General features: G+C 37.8%; 2 protein-coding genes, 1 non-coding gene and 1 pseudogene across 3 annotated transcripts; 3 read left to right on the top strand and 1 right to left on the bottom strand.

Annotated features, from left to right (window-relative positions):
- On the top strand, positions 7,279-7,360 carry TRNAS-UGA. Its single transcript has one exon. It is a non-coding gene; the product is annotated as a tRNA-Ser (tRNA).
- Positions 8,853-17,311, top strand: LOC109227120 (annotated as a pseudogene).
- Positions 17,789-18,271, bottom strand: LOC109227118. Its single transcript, XM_019392146.1, has one exon. It carries the CDS (start codon positions 18,088-18,090, stop codon positions 17,878-17,880), a length of 213 nt encoding a protein of 70 aa, XP_019247691.1. The 5' UTR covers positions 18,091-18,271; the 3' UTR covers positions 17,789-17,877.
- LOC109227119 lies at positions 18,577-19,704 on the top strand. The gene is made up of 2 exons (XM_019392147.1): positions 18,577-19,451; positions 19,571-19,704. Exon 1 carries the CDS (start codon positions 19,050-19,052, stop codon positions 19,257-19,259), a length of 210 nt encoding a protein of 69 aa, XP_019247692.1. The 5' UTR covers positions 18,577-19,049; the 3' UTR covers positions 19,260-19,451; positions 19,571-19,704.

Raw genomic sequence — 20,633 nt, 5'->3', positions numbered from 1 at the left:
AAGGACGTGAAGATGTTGATAGCCCAAAAGACGAGAAACTTGGAGATATATTAACACATGGTAACCCATCTGAATTTAACACTCCAGAAGAAGGACAATCAGTTCATATTGATTATGAAGAACTTACAAGGGCAATGCAAAACCTTTGAATTTAGTACTTGTCAAATTTAGTACTTGGTTGTAACTTGTAAGTTGTAAGTTGTAACTTGTAAGAGTTGAATTTTGAAATTTGAAATTTGAAAAATTGAAATACATGTTGCACTTGCAATTTATAAGTGCAATTTTTTCCATAATCATTGTTATCTTTATATATTTTACTTTATATTTTATATAAATTACAATTAAAGGTACAAAAACATTTTTTTTTTAAAATGAAATGCCTGTAACCCGGCCCGGCCTGGCCCCGTAAACCCCTACCCGTACGGGTTACTTTTTACCCGGATAAACCCGAACCCGTTAAACTCGTTAACAATTAATCGGAACCGGCCCGTACCCCTAACCCGTCCGGTTAAAAAAAAAGTCTACCCGGCCGGGCCCGGCCCACCCGTTAGACACCTTTAGTCCAGGATCCCCCACCACCAAACGACGTCGTTTCGCCCCACCTTTCATATCAGCCGTTGGATTCATTTGATCCAACGGCTCGAAACTGGCCACTCAATTATCATATAACTCTCTGAACCAGCCTCCCCCCCCCCCAATTCCAATCCCCTCTCATTTCATCTCCTACACCCAAACTAAACAAACCCTAGCCGCCATCTCACCCCCTCGCCGGCTCCGCCCTCCTTCGCCGGCCGGAAATCGCCTCATGGCGGCGGACCACCACCAATCTCCCCCAAATTTACACCCTGAAATCCCATCCCCTCCTCATTCTGAATCTCCAATTGATTTTCCTCAAATCCCTGCTGGATTGCTCAAATCTTAAATCGAAATCATGCCTGAAAAACCTAAGTGCTCCAAACACCACCAAATCTATACCAGATACTCTTCACCCCATCCTCTTTCCAAAGCCCCAAACCAATCCCCTCGAATATCGCTTAAATCGCCCTAATTTCATATCTAAGACCAAAACCCTAGTTCACCCAAACCTTCCCAGACCTGTCCAACTTCCAACCAGACAACCACCATACCCTCTTCACCTCGTATCTCTTACTAGTTACCCAAGAAACCCCGCAAAAATAATTGATTTGTAGATCCGAGATTCCAGAAAAAAGGACCTGGTTCGACCTTGTGCAATTTTGCAAGCCTTCTGTTCGTCTTGGGTCGAGGCTCATGTAAATTGATTGCTTTTGATAAGAGCAATCGGTTTGCATTAGTCTCGACCTATGTCGAAGTTACCACTGATGCATTATACCCCTCTTTTTTCACAATACCTCTCCTCCTTCTTTTCTTGTTCTTGTTTTGTTTTTGACTTTTTCTTTTAGTTTGTTTGAGTCAATATCGGATTATCTGCTTGATTGAATGTTCTGTGTGTATGCAATTGGTTAGATTAGTGGAATTGGCTATTTTGTTTAAGTTTAATTTGAGCATTTTTATTTCTATTTGGAGTTAGGCCGGATTACTTGTTTGAAACAATTTAGCTTCATTAGTTGCATGACCAAATTTCATCCTTAGGAATTTAGTTTGCCAAGTTTTAGCATTTTTTCTGTAGTTTATGATGACCCTTCTCTTTGTGTTGTTTCCTTTTCTTTCTTTCATTATTTTTGCAAGTTTGTTCTCAGTTAATTAGTATAGAGTTAGTGGTTAATTCATTACCTATTTCAGCTAATTCCGGATTGATTTAGTCTTAGCCTATTCAGCTCAGTCTTAGTTAGAATAGTTTAATGTTGATTTCTGATTAGCCATTTGAATCTAAGTTGACATATGTTAATTGCCTACATGTTTTGATTTAACTGAGTTTAAATTTAGGTTTGAACCTCTGAATAGCCATTTAAACCTTATGTTAATTTTAGAAATTGAAGTGCAATACCCTTAGGGCAAATTAATCACCTGGCTAAAAGCTTAAAATGGTGGTAATTGATTTAAAATCAGAACCTAGGGTAAAGATGAATTAGGCAGTAACTTAAAGGGTAAAATTGGAGTTTCACATTAGGTAAAAATCAGAAAGCTCTAGAACTTAGGACAACTGTCCCTATCCTTAGCAAATGCTGATTTCGGATAAGGAAAAAGGACATACAGCTGTCAAAATATGTTGTACTATCCTGAAGAATTCAGAATTTTAGGTTAGAATATGCCTTTTTGATGCTTTTTGGGTACACTCTATAAAAGGGAAACATTCCCTCACTCACATAGACAACGATTAGCATTCATTCAGCATTATTCTCTAACAAACGTTCTAAAAAAATAGAGAATCTTGAGCATCATTCTTACTGCAAAAAGGTTTTCTCTGCATTCTAAAAGGCTAAATTTCATAAATCTGAGGAATTCTAAAAAAACTTTATTTTCCCTTTTGGTTTTCACACGCTGAAAATGGTCTAAAAATAGAGGATTTCCTGGGTTTGTTTAGCTGAGAGTTTGATTTGAAAGCTGATTAAGTTTGGTTCCTTTCTGGGATCTGTATGTTGCTGTTCATTGGTGTGGTTGTTAGAAGCTTGGTTGAGCTCCAGATCTGATTATTTTGGACCTCATATTTGGTTTTCTGCTGTTCTTCTTTCCATTTCTGCCTTTAGGTATGTGGTTGTACCTCCATGATTCTCCACTAAATGAAAATCTCTGTTTAATCCATGCCTGAGTACATGTATTTGGTGTTAAGGGTCAGATTCCGCCGTATATGATTAGTGCTGTCCAGATGTCTATCATATTTGATTTGTTAAATTAATGTTTGGGCTGATTATGTCATAACCTAGTTTGATATAAGAATGTTGCATAAGATTCCTTCTTTCACTTGTCTTTGGATGCTGTTCATAATGGTGATAGCCCTGCTAAGAAGTGTTTGCTTGAGAGATGAAATTTCAGGATTTAGGCAGCATTAAGGATGCAAATCTGATTACCAGTTGGTCAGATTTACTCCTGAAAAGTGCAAGCACAGTGAATGTTGGCTACAGAGGGCAGAAGTATGTTGGTTCTAAGGCTAGATGTATTACTTGATTTTGTAGTTAATTTAAAAACTCATTCGGATTCAGAAGGCTGTAATTAATAAGGTTGTGTTTTGTTGCTGTAATATGGTAGATGTTACTTGACTCATAATACTTTCCCTATCATTTTGTTCAGTGATAGTTCGAAGTTGTTCAATCATGTAATGTGCCAGTTGGTTAAAAGATTCTGATTACCAATGTTTGCTTTAGTATTTTAGTTTTAGGCAACATTAAAGTGACTGCATATCTAAGTTCAATGTAATTCATGGATAAGTAGGGTTCAAATCTTGCTTTGTTAATACTGATAGCATGTTAATGGTTAGAATTGAACTGTGCCCCTATTTGTGCAAATTTGCGATATTTTGGACTACCTGGGTTTGAAGGAATCTGGGCCTCAATTGGGCCTGGCATCAGCCCAGACGAGGCAGCCCTGTCGAGTTGCGACCTTGGGCCCTTCTGCCAATATTTTAATTTCTGTTTTTGGGCTCGATTTATGGCTTTAATCAAATTCACTGATGTTATTTCATTCAGAATCGTTTTTTCCTGCATTTCCTTATGGCAATTTAGTAATTTTTAGAACATAAAGGTAGACAGGCCCAGACGTTAGATAACTATAACTGGGCCCGCCTGATATTGGCCCAATGTGGGCAAGAACTTGTTTAAAGTTCCAACCAAGGCAAGAGCTTTCCAGCTCCTTCTCTGCTGGGCCAAGTCTTAGGCCCATAGGCAGCTCCTTGTAAAGCGTGACGCCTATTTTCCTAATTTAATTAAGCCCAAACCAAAATCCCTTCCCAAAAGAGATTAACTTAGACTTAGCCTTTCTAATTAGGTGTAACTTTCCTCTAAAAAGGGGGCAATAAGCGAGGTGTGCCATGCCAAACAAAACCTATAATCCATGGCCCTCATAAAATTAGACCAAGAACTAACGCTTGCAGAAAAAGGTTTGAGGTGTGCCATAAATAAATTAAATCATCCATGGCCCTCACAAACGTTGCTATTAAAAATTGAATCTTCGTAGTTGCTTTATGCGCATTTATAATAAAATCTTCGTAGCTACGGGTACCGTTTTCGTGACGTAGTTGTGATACCTAATTTCCAAATCCGGGGGTACGTTTATGTGACCCGGCCAAAACTTCTAATAACTTTAATAAATTAAACATGTTGTAGATCGTGGGTACGGTTCCCGTGACATGATTCGCAATGTGTATCAAACTAACAAGTTTACGACAATCGTAACTTGTTCCAGAATAATTCCATAAAATAATTAAAAGAGGTTTAAAAGCTAAAAATGCACAATAGGTTAAAACATGTAGTAAATCAGATAATAGGCCAATTATTAATAGTTTAAGCGACCGTGCTAGAACCACGAAACCCGGGAATGCCTAATACCTTCTCCCGGGCTAACAGAATTCCTTACTTAGAATTTCTGGTTTCACAGACTTTTAAATAAAGTCAAAATTTCCTCGATTTGGGATTTTAAAATAAACCGGTGACTTGGGACACCAAATAAACTATTCCAAGTGGCGAGTCTGATAAAATTAAATAAAATAATCTCATTTTGAATAATGTCACTTTAATTGAAAAAGTCCCACATATCCCCTCGGGCGGTAAAATAGGAGGTGTGACACCGTGCACTTATTGCCTGTTTGTTATGATTTCTTGCTGTTTTCGGTTCAATTGCCTTAATTGTCTTATTCTACTATCACTATCTTTCTTTATGTTGGTATTTCCCCCATAGCATGTTACCCCTCCCCCGTTATTTTTGCATTACTTCTGTTACTGTTATTCTGTTGGGTACTATGTAATTGCAGGTTAATTATTTGTTGTGTCCTAGCCTCATCACTACTTCGCCGAGGTTAGGCTCGACACTTACCGGCACGTGGAGTCGGTTGTGCTGATACTACACTCTGCACTCTTTTGTGCAGATTCCGGTACTGGAGCATACAGACCTTAACTAAGGGTTGCTGCCTTCAGTCCATCGGAGACCTGGGGCAGTCCAGCAGGCATCCGCAGGCCTTGGCGTCCCCTTCTTATCTAGTTTCTTTCTGCTCTTTTCTGTTTCAGAGACATACATGTATTTATTTTGTTCAGACCCTGTTTGTAGTATTCTTAGATAGTCCATGAGATTATGACACCAGTTCTGGGTGGTTTATGTTTTTGGATTCGTATTGGTATTAGCTAAACTGTTAAATTTCGTTCTTTCGCTTTATTATTTCCGATGTTTATAATATGTTAACTTGGGCTTGTTAAGAGGTTAAAAGTAAAACGAGTAAATTAATCAGAATAGTTGGCTTGCCTAGCTTTCACTAGTAGGCGCCATCACGACTCCCGAGGGTGGGAAATCCGGATCGTGACAATTGGTTTATTTATTCAATCTTGCGCTTAATTATTTGATTACCTGATCACCAATTGAATACTATCTACGAATCTAGGATTGAACTCGGGAGAGGGAATTCTAGATTGCATATAAGATTGAGTAGAGCAAGATCTTAACTCTGAGGGGGGGCGGATTTGCGGTTAGGATAGGAATATACCTAATGTCCTCGCTTGGTTACTATATAGGAATTATTAATGCGTTCTTGTTAGTTCTAATTCCATAGGAATATAGGCGTTAGATTAGCTTGAATAGGCGAAGTGTACTTCGGGAGAAGGCTACGCGAAATATTAACCAAGTCAACCAATAAACCAAAATTAATTAGACAATTTAACTGGAAGACTCAACGGGATTGTTAACCTATAGCTCTAGAATATTTCTCCCATTAAATTCGTCTCTAATATTGCCCACTTGTTTTTCTTTAATTTTGTTACTCTAGATTATTTTTAGTTAAATATTCATAGTTAGATATTCTCTTGAATAGATTGATTGTTTGGGTTTAATTTAGTAGATAGTTAATCACAAGTCCTTGTGCGTATAATATCTTAACTTACAATCCTCTATTACTTGTCGGCCACGTATATTTGCGTGTGCGGTTGGGAGCGACAAGTTTTTGGCGCCGTTGCCGGGAACTTAGAAATTAACTATTTTACTAGATTAGATTTTTACTTTTTATCTATTTAATTTTTTAATTTGGCTTGTAGATTTAAAAATCATTCACTATTGATTTAGTTTGGTAATTGAAAAATCTGAACCAACTCGACCTATATACACCCCTAGTAGTTGCTATCAGACCTGTTGAATCAGATTCTCCCTCATTAAAAAAGAGAAATTGGCAAGGTCAGCAAAGAAATTGTCATTTACGCAATAAAATACTAAGTAATAATGACGCAGTTTAATTAAAAATCTATAAATCATTATTCGAACCTAAGCTTTTCTTGAAACACTTATTGTTGTATGTGCGGTATTGAGGAAAAGAAACAAAACGAAAAGTGAAAAGGAGAGACTGAAAAGAAATGTTTTTCCATCATCATCATCAGCTCACTTTAGTTTCACTTTTAAGAAAATAAGGAGTACTAAAATAATTTTAGAGGGTGGTGCATGCCAAGCTGTTAATGAACTGCTATTTTTTTTTTTTGTTTCCCACCTGGTGTTCGGTACCCGCATTGAAGTCCAACTATATCAGATTCGCGCCGCGTAGGGCCCCATTCAGGGGGAAGCGCTTCCTACCAAGGATTTCTCCATACCCAAGGCTCGAACTCAAGACCTCTAGTTAAGGAAAGAGTATTCTCATCCACTGCACCACATCCTTTGGTGTTAATGAACTGCTATTTGGTAATACGCATAGCATAAAAATTAAGCATAAGGTGTTAAAGCAAAATCAGGAGGTTGGAAAAGTCAGAATACAAAGGAAAATTTGAATTGAAAGAATAAAAAAGACAGAATAGTATAACTTAATAATTAGTATATATAACCCCTTTCATATCCTAATTATTCAAAATCCATTTCATTGTCCAACTTATTTAAAAATGTCATACACACATGTTAGTAAGTGAGACATATATCACACAACTCAACAATACATTAAGTTATTAAACATTGACTTACTGCTAAAATTGATTATTACAAATATACAATCAACAGACCTCACAGTGTGGGTAATACTGTATATGTTGTTGTAAATAAAAAATCACAAACATGAATCATTTCATCTGGCCTAGACTTGTCTCTAAAACTAAAATTTTCGATAAACTAATCAAGTATGGGATTTGATATAAGAACTCCACACTACGTTCAATCAAATAAAATTATAACATAGACTACAATGTCAAAGTCGATATGTCCGAGTGGTTAAGGAGACAGACTTGAAATCTGTTGGGCTTCGCCCGCGCAGGTTCGATCCCTGCTGTCGACGTTTATGCTTTTTTCTTTTACATATACCTGAAAGCTTTTAACCTCACGGAATGGTTAAATGAATGAAAAGCCATTTTCAGGGAAGGATAATAGCATGACTATCAGTCCCCCAGATTGAAGAGTTAAACCTTAATCAGAAAAGCAAAATTCATTTGTTAAATTTAGAGAGGTATCTTGTTTACGATGATTGTAATTATTCGTAGTAAACTCTATTTAATCTGGAGAAGTCTTCTTGCACCAATTCAATTTACCAATTTTTTGGCCAAAAATTCACGGTATAGCCAGTTTTCGGATTGGTCAATCAAAAATAGCCAGCGTTTAGCAAGTCAATGAAAAATAGCCACCGTTTTGCTGCAATAGAGACCGGTCCAGCATAATATACTGGAGTTCGGTGCACTTGTGTATGAACTCCAGCATATTATGCTGGACCAGTATACTTTGCTGGCTCCAGTATATTATACTGGACCATTATACTTGCTGGAACTCCAGTATATTATGCTGGAGTTCTAGCGTATTTATGCTGGAACTCCATCATAATATGATGGAGTTCCAGCATACTATCCTGGAACTCCAGTATAATATGCTGGAGTTCAAGTATACTTATGCTAGAACTCCAACATAATATACTGGAGTATTTTCCGGGTTTTGAACAGTGTTTTCGCTCAGATTTATCTTTACATAAAAAGTGGCTAAATTTTAATTACTTTTGAAATTGGACTATTTTTGAACGATCAGTTATAACTTTGGCTATTTTTAAAAATCACCCAGCGAGTTTGCTGATTGATATAAGAGCCCATGCAGTATGGCTAAACTTGAAACTTTAGGCCAAGACTAAAGTAGTGGTCATCCTCAGTTGGAACTTCATTTCATGAGAAACATTCCACCATTACTTACACCCAAAAGACCCTAAGGGGTCGTTTGATTGGGAAACAAATTAGCCCATTATTAATGATTTCGGGATTAGTTATCCCACCCTGTTAAAGGGATAAAAAAGACTATAATTATGGGATAACTAATTCGAATACCACGTTTTTATTACAACCAAACATTGGATAAACTCATCTCAAATTTAAATCCGGGATTGATTATTTCTTGTCCCTCGTACCAAACGAGGCGTAAGTGCCTTTCGATTGATAGATATTCTAAGTTTTACTCATGGACAATTTTATTTTACTTAACTGAAATTAATATTGGGATTTAAAGTTAAACAAGTATAACATATACTCTGTATGACATAATAGCCAGAATTTGACAAATGCGACTTACAAATCGCAGTAGTCTTTGCAACTTAGAAATGGAACTCATAAAATGTGACTTATAATCGGGATCCGCGAATGCGACTTATAATTCTCTGACATATAAATCGCAAATTAGCTGGTTGGTACTTATAGAAATTACGACTTGGCATTACGTGTTTGCTACTTATTGGCAGAATACGACTTATAATCGTATTAAGCAATTGCGACTTAACTTCGCTTTATGCCGCTTCTCATTAGAGTCAAAATACCTTTAGCGTAATATCGCAGCGACACCAGAGGGTAATATTCGAATTTTTGTGAGTTTATAAAAAGGAGGAGAATAGAAAAGGTAGAGGCGTAGTGTGAATTCGCGAAAACCAAATGGATCCAGATGATGTTGCGACGGCATTCGTGAAGCACTACTACTCCACCTTCGACTCCAATCGGGTCGGGCTTTCTAACCTCTACCAAGAAGGCTCCATGTTAACCTTCGAAGGCGAGAAGCATCAGGGCTGTCAGAACATCGTCAACAAGCTGACCGGTCTCCCTTTTCAGCAGTGCAAGCACAATATCAGCACCGTCGATTCCCAGCCCTCTGGTCCCCCTGGTTCCATGCTTGTCTTTGTCAGCGGTAATCTCCAACTTCCTGGCGAGCAGCATCCCCTCAAGTTCAGTCAGGTATTTTCACAAACACTTCCCCTACACGTTGACGTTGTGTACTGTAGTGTGCAATGCGCTTGCTTTCCCGGTTCATTTTCTGTTTACAGTAGTTTAACTCGGTTACATCGATCTGAATTTGTATCAAAACTTGGTTTTCTGTTTCAGAATGTCATTTGGTTTTAAGTTTGTCTACTCTAATTTTGGTTGGTTGTTGCACCCAAGGGTGTGGCCTAGTGGTCAATGATTTGGGGGAGAACCATGAGGTCTTAGTTTCAAATCCAAGTCTAAACACACTAGGTTATTTCTTTCCATATATCCAAGTGTTGGTGAGAAGAGTTACCCGGTACCTGTGCAATAGTCAGGTGCACGCAAGCTAGCTTAGACATCACTATCATGTTTTAAGTAGTTTACTCAGTTACATCGATCTGCCATGTGATTTGGATTAAAAGTAGCTTTTGTGTGTCAGGCGTGATTTGGTTTAAATTTGTTCTGATTTCTGTTTGCTTGTTGTATATGGAGGTGAGGTGACCCTATATGAGATAAGGCATTTCAGCTTAGCAGCTGAGATGCTAAGTGAGAAGAAACATGGCTTAATGTGTATTGGAACAACAGTTGTATCTAGTTGTTTTGGATTAGTTCTTAGCTTTCATGCTTATCTTTAGATTAGATATAGATTTAGAGTTATCTTTTTAGTTCATACTTATCATTCAGTTAGTTAGCTTTAGATAGTGTTTTGATTTGAATAAGTCTCCTAATTCAAGGAGTACTCTTAGGAAGACTTGTATTTAAACAGAGCTTGACATTCAAAACACATACAGTTTTCCATCATATTCTTGAGTCTTTATATGGTATCAAAGCCTATACAACTCTAACGAGCACGATCCAATATTTTTTTTTCCCAATGACGAAAGATGGAAACACTACCAGAATTGTCAATGCCGACAACACTATCGGCACCACAACCATCATCCAATTCAACCCTGCTTCCCAACTTCCTATCAAACTTAGTGGCAGTCACAATTTTGCCACTTGGAAAGCTCAGTTCTCCATGCTTATGCACGGCCATGATCTCTATGGTCACCTTGATGGGTCTATCCTGATTCCCACCCCGACAACTACTTTTGGCACCAATACAACTCCTAATCCTGCTTATACGCTTTGGTTCCGTCAGGATCAACTCATCCAGAATGCTCTTATGGCGTCTGTTGACCCTACCATTGCTTCCACAGTTGCTGCTGCCAACACATTCAAACATGCTTGGGACTCCTTGCACACTGCTTATGCAAACAAGTTCCAGGCTCGGATCTTCAGCCTTCGTGACCAACTTGCACGAATCACAAAAGACAACATTCCTATTACTGAGTACCTTCAGCGTACTCGGTCCCTCTTTGATGAACTTGCCACTGCAGGTGCTCCAGTCACTAACTCTGAACTTATCGTCAAGATTCTTAGTGGACTTGGCTCTGAGTTTCGTGAGATATCTGCTGCCATACGAGCACGTGACACCACCGTCACTTATGAGGAATTGTATGAAAAATTGCTCGATCACGAGCTCTTTATCCGACATGAGGATGCTAAGAAAACTCTTAGTCCTATCACAGCGGCGGTTGCTACTCATAACAAACAGAACAACACTGCCACCAATCGCAACAATCGCCGCCAATCCTACAACAACAACTCCCAACCATGGCGACAAAATACTCGCTCCCTGTAGTAATTTTTTATAACCTGAAATATTGCCTTGATCATTCTATAGTTTCACAAACACTTCCCTACATGTTGACGTTGTGTACTGTAGTGTGCAATGAGCTTGCTTTCCCGGTTCATTTTCTGTTTACAGTAGTTTAACTCAGTTACATCGATGTGTTTATACCCAAGCGTGTGGCCTGAACTGGGGAGAAGTCTTAGGTTTGAATACCAAGTCTAAAAGCACTAGGTTATTTCTTCCCATATGTCCAAGCCTAGGTGAGCAGAGTTACCGGTACATGTGCTGGTGGGTGGTAGCAGGTACCTGGTGGAATAGTCAAGTGCACGCAAGCTAGCCTGGACATCACTATCATAAAAAAAATTGGTGTGCGATGTGCTTGTTTTACCATTTCTATTAGATGTTATCTGTCAATGTGTTTTAAGTAGTTTACTCAGTTACATCGATCTGCCATGTGATTTGGATTAAAAGTTGCTTTTGTGTGTCAGACGTGATTTGGTTTAAGTTTGTTTTGATTTCTGTTTGGTTGTTGTATATGGAGGAGAGGTGAGCCTATATTAGCAGTTGAGATGCTAAGTGAGAAGAAACTTGGCTTAATCTGAACATATGACGCAAAAAACCTGTAGTAATTTTTCATAACCTGAAATATTGCCTTGATCATTCTATAGTTTGAAATAGTTGCTAGAATGGATATGGTGACGATGGTTTTGCTGTGTTATTAAAAGGCTTAAGGAGCCAGAAAAAGGTCTTTTGACATCACTAGTTGTTTTTGGAATTATAATATACTAACCTACTTAGATATTCTCCTATATCATCTCGTGCGCTCAAGTTTTGTCCTTTGGCCTTGGTTTGTATTATTCACTCATTTGGGATGTGAACCAATGATATTACAGAAATCAGGCGTAGATTTTGTTTGTATTTTGATTTGAAAGCCCGAGAAGTCACCAATCATATCTCTTATCTTCCGGACCATTTTGTTTTGAAGTGTACAAGTTGCTTACTAGAAGGAGACTACAGTCAACAAGATAGCTTCTTAGATACGCAATTACACGTGAATTCTGCTGTATTGGAACACAAGTCTAATCCATATGTTTAATGCTCTTTCTCCCTATAGTTTTCTTTGTCACCTTCTTCAGCTAGGCCACTAAACGTGTCTTTTTGGAAAGGTAATTAGTTATATGACGCTACAAAATTTGATTTTGCTTGTTGGAGCCTGGGGCATCAAAATCTGAACAAAAAGTTGGAAAAATGCAACTTGAAAGAATTCCTAATATATTCCTGCCAGAGAAAGAGCAAAACTGCAAAATCTTGGCTCTCGACATTGTGAATACCTTGATCATCTTCCTTTTTTCACTTTTTTGTTTCGGTTAAGTTAACAGCCTCTTTAAGCAACCCAGAGTCTATTAGAAAAAAGTTATAAGTTCCATTGTGCCAGATGAAAGAATGCTCAGCCACAATCTTTTAAACATGCATTTTTAATAACCGTGGTGTTCGGGTCAGCTTGCGATCACCTTGACTAATTACATGAGGTATCTGCTACCTCTGATCATTGGATAACTCTGTCCACCAAGATCTTCTGAACATGTATTTTACTTGAAGTTAGTTATAAAACTGCTCAAGAGTCTCTTGTACATGTTATATTTAGGAATGAGCACCGCAGAGTATCATGCATCAGCTTCACGAGAATATAGATACATCTGGGATTGGTGAGACTAGTGTATTAGAACATTCAAGCCCATATAGATTTCGCCCTTTGGAAGCTTATGGGCATTATGACTGTTGTATGTGAAACTTGTTAAGTCATGTGGCGGTGATACCTCATTTATCCAACAGTTGTACATGTGTGGAAAGAAAAAAAGAAAGCGGGGGTAAAGAGTGGTTTGGCAGAGCTTTGGAAGTATTAGCTTCATTTGCTAGTCAAAAGGGTTATTTGCACTTGCCTTCCTGAGTGTGGTGCAGGGTGAGGTAGGTTTTGTAGCTTTGCGGACTGTCAACCTACTGGGTTTTCTAAGGAGCCTGAGCAGATGTGATATTATGGTAGGGAGAAATTAAAAGTTTTAGACTACCTTCAACTATTATCTTTCTTTTTTTGTTGAATACCTTCAGTGGCTATAATTGGCAGACGTGGTTTGCCTGGGTTTGGAGTTATTCTTGTGCACTCAGATCTAATGTTAACTGTCTCTTCTTCTTTTCTGACTTGTATTTTGATTGAATAAACCATCTTGTAGCAAAGAGCTTTTTTTAAAACTCTCTTTTCAGTTCTTCTGTTCTCATTTTAGAGCACCCTCACCTGCGTTTATCTTGCATTTTATCACCTACACACTTAAGGAGAGAAGAAAACAAAGGATATTTGATTGCTTATTTTCTTCTCTTCCTCCCTTCTTCATGTCCAGTCTTTTTTTATCATTGTGAAAGTTTTCGCTTCTCAATAATGACAATGCTGTTTTTGGCGGGGATATATGAAGAGAATATGGCCATGAAAGGCTCATATGGGTTCTGGGCTTTGAAGTTTAATTCTATGCAACATTTTGATCCCTTCATACTTAGTGAACATTAGACTTCCGAACTTCTTTGCATCTCAAATTTCTAATATGACTAGTTTCTTCTTTCTCGGCCTGCAGATGTTTCATTTGATGCCAACACCGCAAGGAAGTTATTATGTGCTCAATGACATATTTCGTTTGAATTATGCCTGAAGGGTGCTGGGCTGAATTGTCTCTTGGTCATGTTTTCATGATTGATTTGTCCGAAACTGAACAAGTTTACAGAATATGATATTCTAGGAGTTGAAAGACATTGCTTCCATCAGATATATCAACCTGTAAAAGACTAGTTCTTCTGTGAGGGCAGGTTTATAGATGGACTCGGTTATGCTTTTGAGTTTTATGAAATTTAATGAGCTCTACCTTGTTCAAATTATGTCATTCACATAATTCAGCTCCTCTCTTTCTCTCTCACACACACACGCACACACACACTTGCACACACACTCTACCTCCCTCTCTTTACAATTTTTTGTTAGATGTTGCTTCCCTCTTTACACTTTGATTTGATCTTGCTTTTCTCCTTGTTCTTTGGATACTTTAATCTGTGGTTAGTAGATTTTGAAACATGAGAAGTGGTATTAGAACATTTGATGCCTAAATTTGGTGGTCCTTTACGACTAAAATAATGACGATTGCAGACTTAGCATATGAGTTGTTTTATTGAAGTGTTGCACTTCAGTTGTTATACAACCTTATGGCTATAGTTTTAGTTTTATTGAAGTGTTAAGTGACACAGCATTTTAGAATATGGTTACTTATACTCTGATCCATGCTCCTTGCTACGGTTTATTGGAGACTGTTGAGTGCTAGTTTATCATCAAATGTGTCGTAGCTATGTTGATTTTCTGTCGGAGGAAAAGCCGTCCCCTTTGGCAACAATATTTTTTTAACTCAATCAAGAACCACAGTAAATTAGTAGATTACATTTTTATCTTCAAAAGGTATTTGTTGGTTTTTTACGAGGCATGATTTGCCTCGTAGATCAAGAGAATCAGAATTTTGATCTCATAAGCAACCAACCTTATAAAGCAGCACCTCAGCTAACAGACAAAGTTTGTGATACAAGCAAACGAAAAAGTATGAAACAGAATAGCTTCATTTGGCAGCCTTCTGTTTCTTCGTAGCCATTCCATTTATGATTCAGCTCCCGCTCTCCTCTCTTGTTGTTGACATCCCCCTTTATAAATTCCGTTCTCTACATACCATTTCTGTTGCCCTGTACAGAAGCAAAGAATTCATATAGACAGAGAAAGAGAGTGTTGCTGTATAGGTTGGCAACATTTATACAGAGGAAGGAGAGGGAAGATGTCGGATTGGGGGCCGGTGTTTGTAGCGGTGGTGCTGTTCGTGCTGTTATCGCCAGGTTTGCTGATTCAGGCACCTGGTCGCAACCGATTCGTTGAGTTCAGCAACTTTCAAACAAGTGGTGTGTCCATACTGGTTCACTCTGTTGTCTACTTCGCCCTCATGTGTATCTTCCTATTAGCCATTGGAGTCCACTTATATATGGGTTCCTAGTAAGCCATTTCCTTTTATGCGTTTCCGGTTGTGTCATGGGTGGTTGTCATATGTCTTGTGTCGTTGGTTTTGGCTTGTGCTTCCGTAGCAACTTATGATGTGATCTGATTTATAATCTATTTTGAGAGATCTCTTGTTTTTACGTAATTGCTCTCTTTTTACTCGTGTGAGATGTATGATCTGATGAGAATTAAGACTAATAATAATATTCGCTATGTGCTTCCCCTTTTTTTTTTTTCTTGTAATAGAAACAGTGCGAAGTGAAATAGCAGTGCATCTGTTTGTGGTCGTGATGACAGAACTATGCCTTTTTCCGCCAACCAAGCAGAGGAAAACGAGAGGAGAAAAGGGGATTGGTTAAGGATTTAAAACGACAAAATTTGAAAGTTACCGGAAATCTGCACACAGTGATGGCCAAATGAATATTAGCGGGTCCCTGGATTCATCAAGATAAAAAAGTTTTTGTTATAAAATAAAGACTATAAACTAAACGATCAAAGACAAGTATAGTGAGAGACTAATGTATTATTTAACTTCAAACTGATGTACATAATAAACTGAAATCTCCTCTATTTATAGAAGAAATGAAGCAGTTGTGAGGTTTCTCTGGAAGCCGCTACGAGGTTTTTCTTGAGCTGCTTGTAAGCTGTCTGCATGAGCTGCTTGCAACTTGATTGTTTAATAAGAAGTTGCTGCAAGTTATTTCATTGAATTGCTTGCAACCTGCCTGCATCAACTGCTTGAACATTAGAGTAATAAATGGACATTCACAATAATATTTTCATGACAGTTTATATATATATATATATATATATATATATATATATATATATATATATATATATATATATATATATAGAAGTTTGAATAGCTTAAGCAGCAAGTTGGTGCTTGCCACTGGCTAATTGATCAGACAGCACTTTGAAGGCAGTGCGAGATGAGTCTATCAAGACCTCTAGATGAGTTAAAACTAGAGATAAGAAGTATACGCAAGCAATGAGAATTTCTAAAATTTGGATCGGCATATCTTCTGATAAAATAATATTGACGTATTATTACAGTTAAGCTTCAATACCTCTCATGCCAAAATGCAACAACAACAAGATCCGGTGAAATCTTACTAGTGGGGTTTGGGAAGGATAATGTGTAACTGTATATGCAAACCTTACCCCTACCCCGAGGAGAAGAAAGACTGCTTCCAATAGACCCTCGGCTCAAAAAGATGAAAAGAAGAGGAAAAAAGGCAATATATCAATGCCATCAATAAAAATCAAGATGAAAATAGATGAAAAGTAAAATAATAATCGGTAGATAGAGTCCGACACTAAGAGAAATGGAAGAGTGGTGTGAACTCAACAATAACCACTAATAGTGTAGGACTAAATCCTAACAGACTAGCCTCACTCTGAGCGCCGTAGAAATATGCACAATTACCCCTAACCTATAACCTTAATGCTCAACCTTCACAATTTTCTGTCTAGGATCATATCCTCGATAATATGAAGCAACGCGATGTCCTACCTCTCATGCCAAAAAGCGTTCAACACTATTTTAGAAAGAAAAGTATAAAGCCAAAGTGGTTCCTTTATGAACCATGCGGCTCTTTATTTCCTTTGAGTGGCTTCATCGGTAAAAGCATTTTATATTCAGTTGTCTATTCTACGTAACTTTTTAACTTGAAAACTGTAGGTGGCTTGTGCTTTAATAAATTCCTTGTGATTCAAAGTGGTTCCAAAATCCTAACCAGTATGCTTTTCTAGATTCTAATACAGTATTCCTTCAAATTAAAGTAGAAGAATATTCCTAACTCTTTCTTGGCAGCGTTCTTCATAAGCTATCATATTAGATTAACTGTGGCTATTACTAGTTCTTGAAACTGTTTTTTCCAATTTTCATCCCACGGGGAATAGGTAGTTAGCGCATCTTTTCATCGAGCTGGTTAATGGCGGACTGGGGACCAGTGGTCATTGGGGTGGTACTCTTCATACTGCTGCAACCCGGACTTCTGTTTCAGATACCTGGAAATGGCCGATCTCTGGAGGTCGGGGTCATGAAGACGAACGGCAAGGCCATTGCTGTTCATACTCTTATTTTCTTTTCTCTCTACGCTATCCTCATTCTTGCCGTTCATGTTCATATCTGTACTGGCTGAGTACTCACAACCTAAAGCTAAAGGTGTCGCGCAATAACATATATATGTTGAAGCTTTTCTTGAGAAAAATGAAGAAAGATTTTATGTTTCGTTTCTGTTACTGATTGTTTAATATAAAAGAATTCTTCCTTTTCGACTTTTAATTGGGATCTGAACTGCCTACTATTTCCCCTTCTTGTCAAAATCTGATTACTAGTACAGTGCCCTTCTCCACGAGACTTTGCTAAGGTTTCCGGGTTATGCAAGAAAAAGATGGATGCACAACAACAACAACAAACTCAGTATATCCCGTAAGTGGGGTCTGGGAAGGGTAGTGTGTACGCAGACCTTATCGCTACCTTATACAGGTAGAGAGCCTGTTTTTGATAGATATTCGGCTCAAGGAAAAAGATGGATGCTCTAGCTCTTTGTTAAAAACATACACACGATAATTATTCCTTGTATTGAAGAAATTAAAAGAACTTCTGCATTATGAACAAGCTTAAATATACTCCAGTATCTGACAGAGTGGCCGGAAATTTGTTCAATTCATTTTCATGAATTGGATAAACATTAATGTCAAGCGCATTTATCAGAGTAGTCTAGGAATGATGAAAAGTACAAAGATATATGAAACACAAGGAAGGTCTGCAGTTGCCTTTGTTGTCACTTTCAACTATGGGATAATATACATGAAGTAGATGGAGGAAATTAAAGGTATCAACCAGATCGTATGTGGACACCAATGGCGACTATCAAGATGGTATATATACAGAAGTATAAGATAGCATGAACTAGGATGGCAATTCCGCTGGTGTACATGTTCCCAAACTCGATGACTCTCGTTCTTGCTGGCAGCTGGCATAGGAGTCCGGGTGACAATAAGATGAACATTGCCACCGCCACCACCACTGGTCCCCAATCTACTGCCATTTCTATTTTCTCTCTCAGAGTAGTTAGCCGTAGTTCTCTCTCTGGTAGTATTTAGTTCTGGTGTTTGCAAATGCGTAGCAAGAGATTTAAGGCAAATGTAGTGATTTTGCTTAGTGAAGAAGGAGAAAGGGTGCTAAATTTGAGGGTGAAAAAGCAGGCAGTGTGAGGTATTGTGTGGTAGTGGAAATCTTGCTTTATGGAAGTTGACAGAAAATACTGACTTTGTGTATAATTTTCCAATAATTGAACAATTCAAGGTTTCTTTTTGCCTTTACTTCAAACATTTTATTTTCATCAAAGTAGTACAGTCAAACCTCTCTATAACAGGCTCGTTTGTTCCGATATTTTTTGGCTGCTATAGTGAAGTGTTGTTATAGATGACATATAATATAACATAACATAATAATCGGTTCCGAGATAAACTCAGCTTTTATAGTGAATGATGACTATTATATAGGGATGTTGTTATAGAGAGGTCTGTCTCTATTCTTTTAAAAGTATTTGAGAAAAGAAGCAGGTGGTGTGGGTGGAAAGACAGATAATGCCGAAGCTTGATAGGTTGTTGAATGCTTTATTTTTGGCTTACATATTCAAGATGAGCTAACAATGCACATTCTTAAAAGGTTTTGAGCATCAAATCAGATAAGAAAGTAAAATAATCAAAGCTGCAGATAAGGCAAACCTACTTGAATGATGCAACTGCTTTGCTTTCTATTTGGTAATGCGCTTGCCTCTTTCACATTAATTTGTTGTTCGTCTAATTCTCTTTTGATCATGCACAAAGGTAACGAGCTAGTAGGGACACCAAATATGCAAATGTGATTGTCAAATTCATCCTACCTGAAGTAGCCATCGCCCCCGTTGGTGTGGCCTGTTAAGAACCCTAAGTTCACTATCTTCTGCTGAAGAGACTGAAACCTCCTCACGTTACTCATCAGACAGTAGACAGACAAACAGACATGGCTGATTGGGGACCGGTGTTAATAGCAGTGGTGTTGTTTGTGCTGTTGACTCCTGGACTTCTGTTCCAACTTCCAGGAAGCAGCAGGTCAATAGAGTTTGCCAATTTCCAGACAAGTGTAATCTCCATCTTCATCCATACTCTTCTCTACTTTGCATTAATTACTATGTTCCTTATTGCCATTGGAGTCCACATTTACTTCGACTAATATACTCCATCAACAGATCCATCTTCTCCTAAAGGCAAGTTTCACTTCATTTGTTAGTTCTATCCAGATGTACCTATACTTGTGAGTAACTCCTATGATTTAGTACATCACAAGTAACAAGCATGAGAAAGCATAAGAGGTGCTGATATCAAGCCAAACACTTGATGAACTTCATTACAAAATCATCATCAGGTCATCATTCACAATACTAAAGATATAGTGAACTTTACATGTCACGTGAATAGGCTGTCTTCTTGCCCACTCTTTAACAGCAAAACTGATCATCTTTCAGATTCTGTATATTCTTGCAGCAAGAGTTCTCAGCTGCACCCAGGGGAGGAGGCAGAAGCCGAGCTACAGGGTCGGCCGAAACCAGTAGCTTTTGTTCAAACAATGTATTTGTATTGAAAATTTTATAAAACATATAATACAAATATTAAATTTAGAATCCTGTCACTAGCACATGAAGTCAGCGTTCTAAAATCCAGGACCCATAATGTTGAAATCCTGGCTCTGTCTTTGGCTGCACCTCTGCAAACAGGCAGAAAGCTGTAATCTTTTACTAGTTTTTCCATTTCACATACAGAATTTAAGCAATTGCAATAAGTCACTCTTCCATTACAACTAATACATATGAAAGAAAACATGCAACAAAGAGCAAAATGAACCAGATATTCAAGAAAATAATAGTAATAATCTGACTTACTAAAAGCTGTGTTCTGATAAACAAGCTCTTTATTGTGACAACAAATAGATTCAATGATTGCTTCTTTGGTAATTATCAGGTGATCAAGGGGTTCCTTTTTGATCAATAGATGAGATTAGGACGAAAAATATTATCTCATCGCTTCTCTCTAACTATATTACAAGTTCAACATCGATAACCTTTTACTTGGGATATATCACTTCAGTCTAAAATTCAGGACTAAGGGTGTGTTTGGTACAACGGAAAATATTTTCCAAGAAAATGTTTTCTTGGAAAACAAAGAGTAATCTTACTCATTTTCGGTGTTTGGTACGCAAATTAAAGAAAATAACTTCTCAAGAGTATTCATAAATAATTTAGATACAATAAACATGAAGCCATAAACTTTCGAACCAACAAACTTCCGAACCTACAAATTTCATAAATTTCCGAACCGCTAAACTTTCGAAAACCACAAACTTTCAAACCCGTAAACTTTATAATTTCTAAAATCGTAAACTTCCAAACACATAAATCACCAAACTCATAACTTTGAAATGGTAAAATTTCGAACCTGTAAACCGAAAGACGAAAAACTAAAAATATATAAAATAATATTTTTTGGGGGGCTGGGGCTGGGGCTGGGTTTGGCGAGATGGGGGTGGGTGGTACAGAAAACGGGAAAATAG

This window comes from Nicotiana attenuata, chromosome 6 (genome assembly GCF_001879085.1).
Source record: "Nicotiana attenuata strain UT chromosome 6, NIATTr2, whole genome shotgun sequence".
In the NCBI taxonomy this organism is placed as follows: domain Eukaryota; kingdom Viridiplantae; phylum Streptophyta; class Magnoliopsida; order Solanales; family Solanaceae; genus Nicotiana; species Nicotiana attenuata.
Note: the sequence above shows the minus strand (reverse complement) of the source record. Positions and strands in the feature narration are given on the sequence as shown.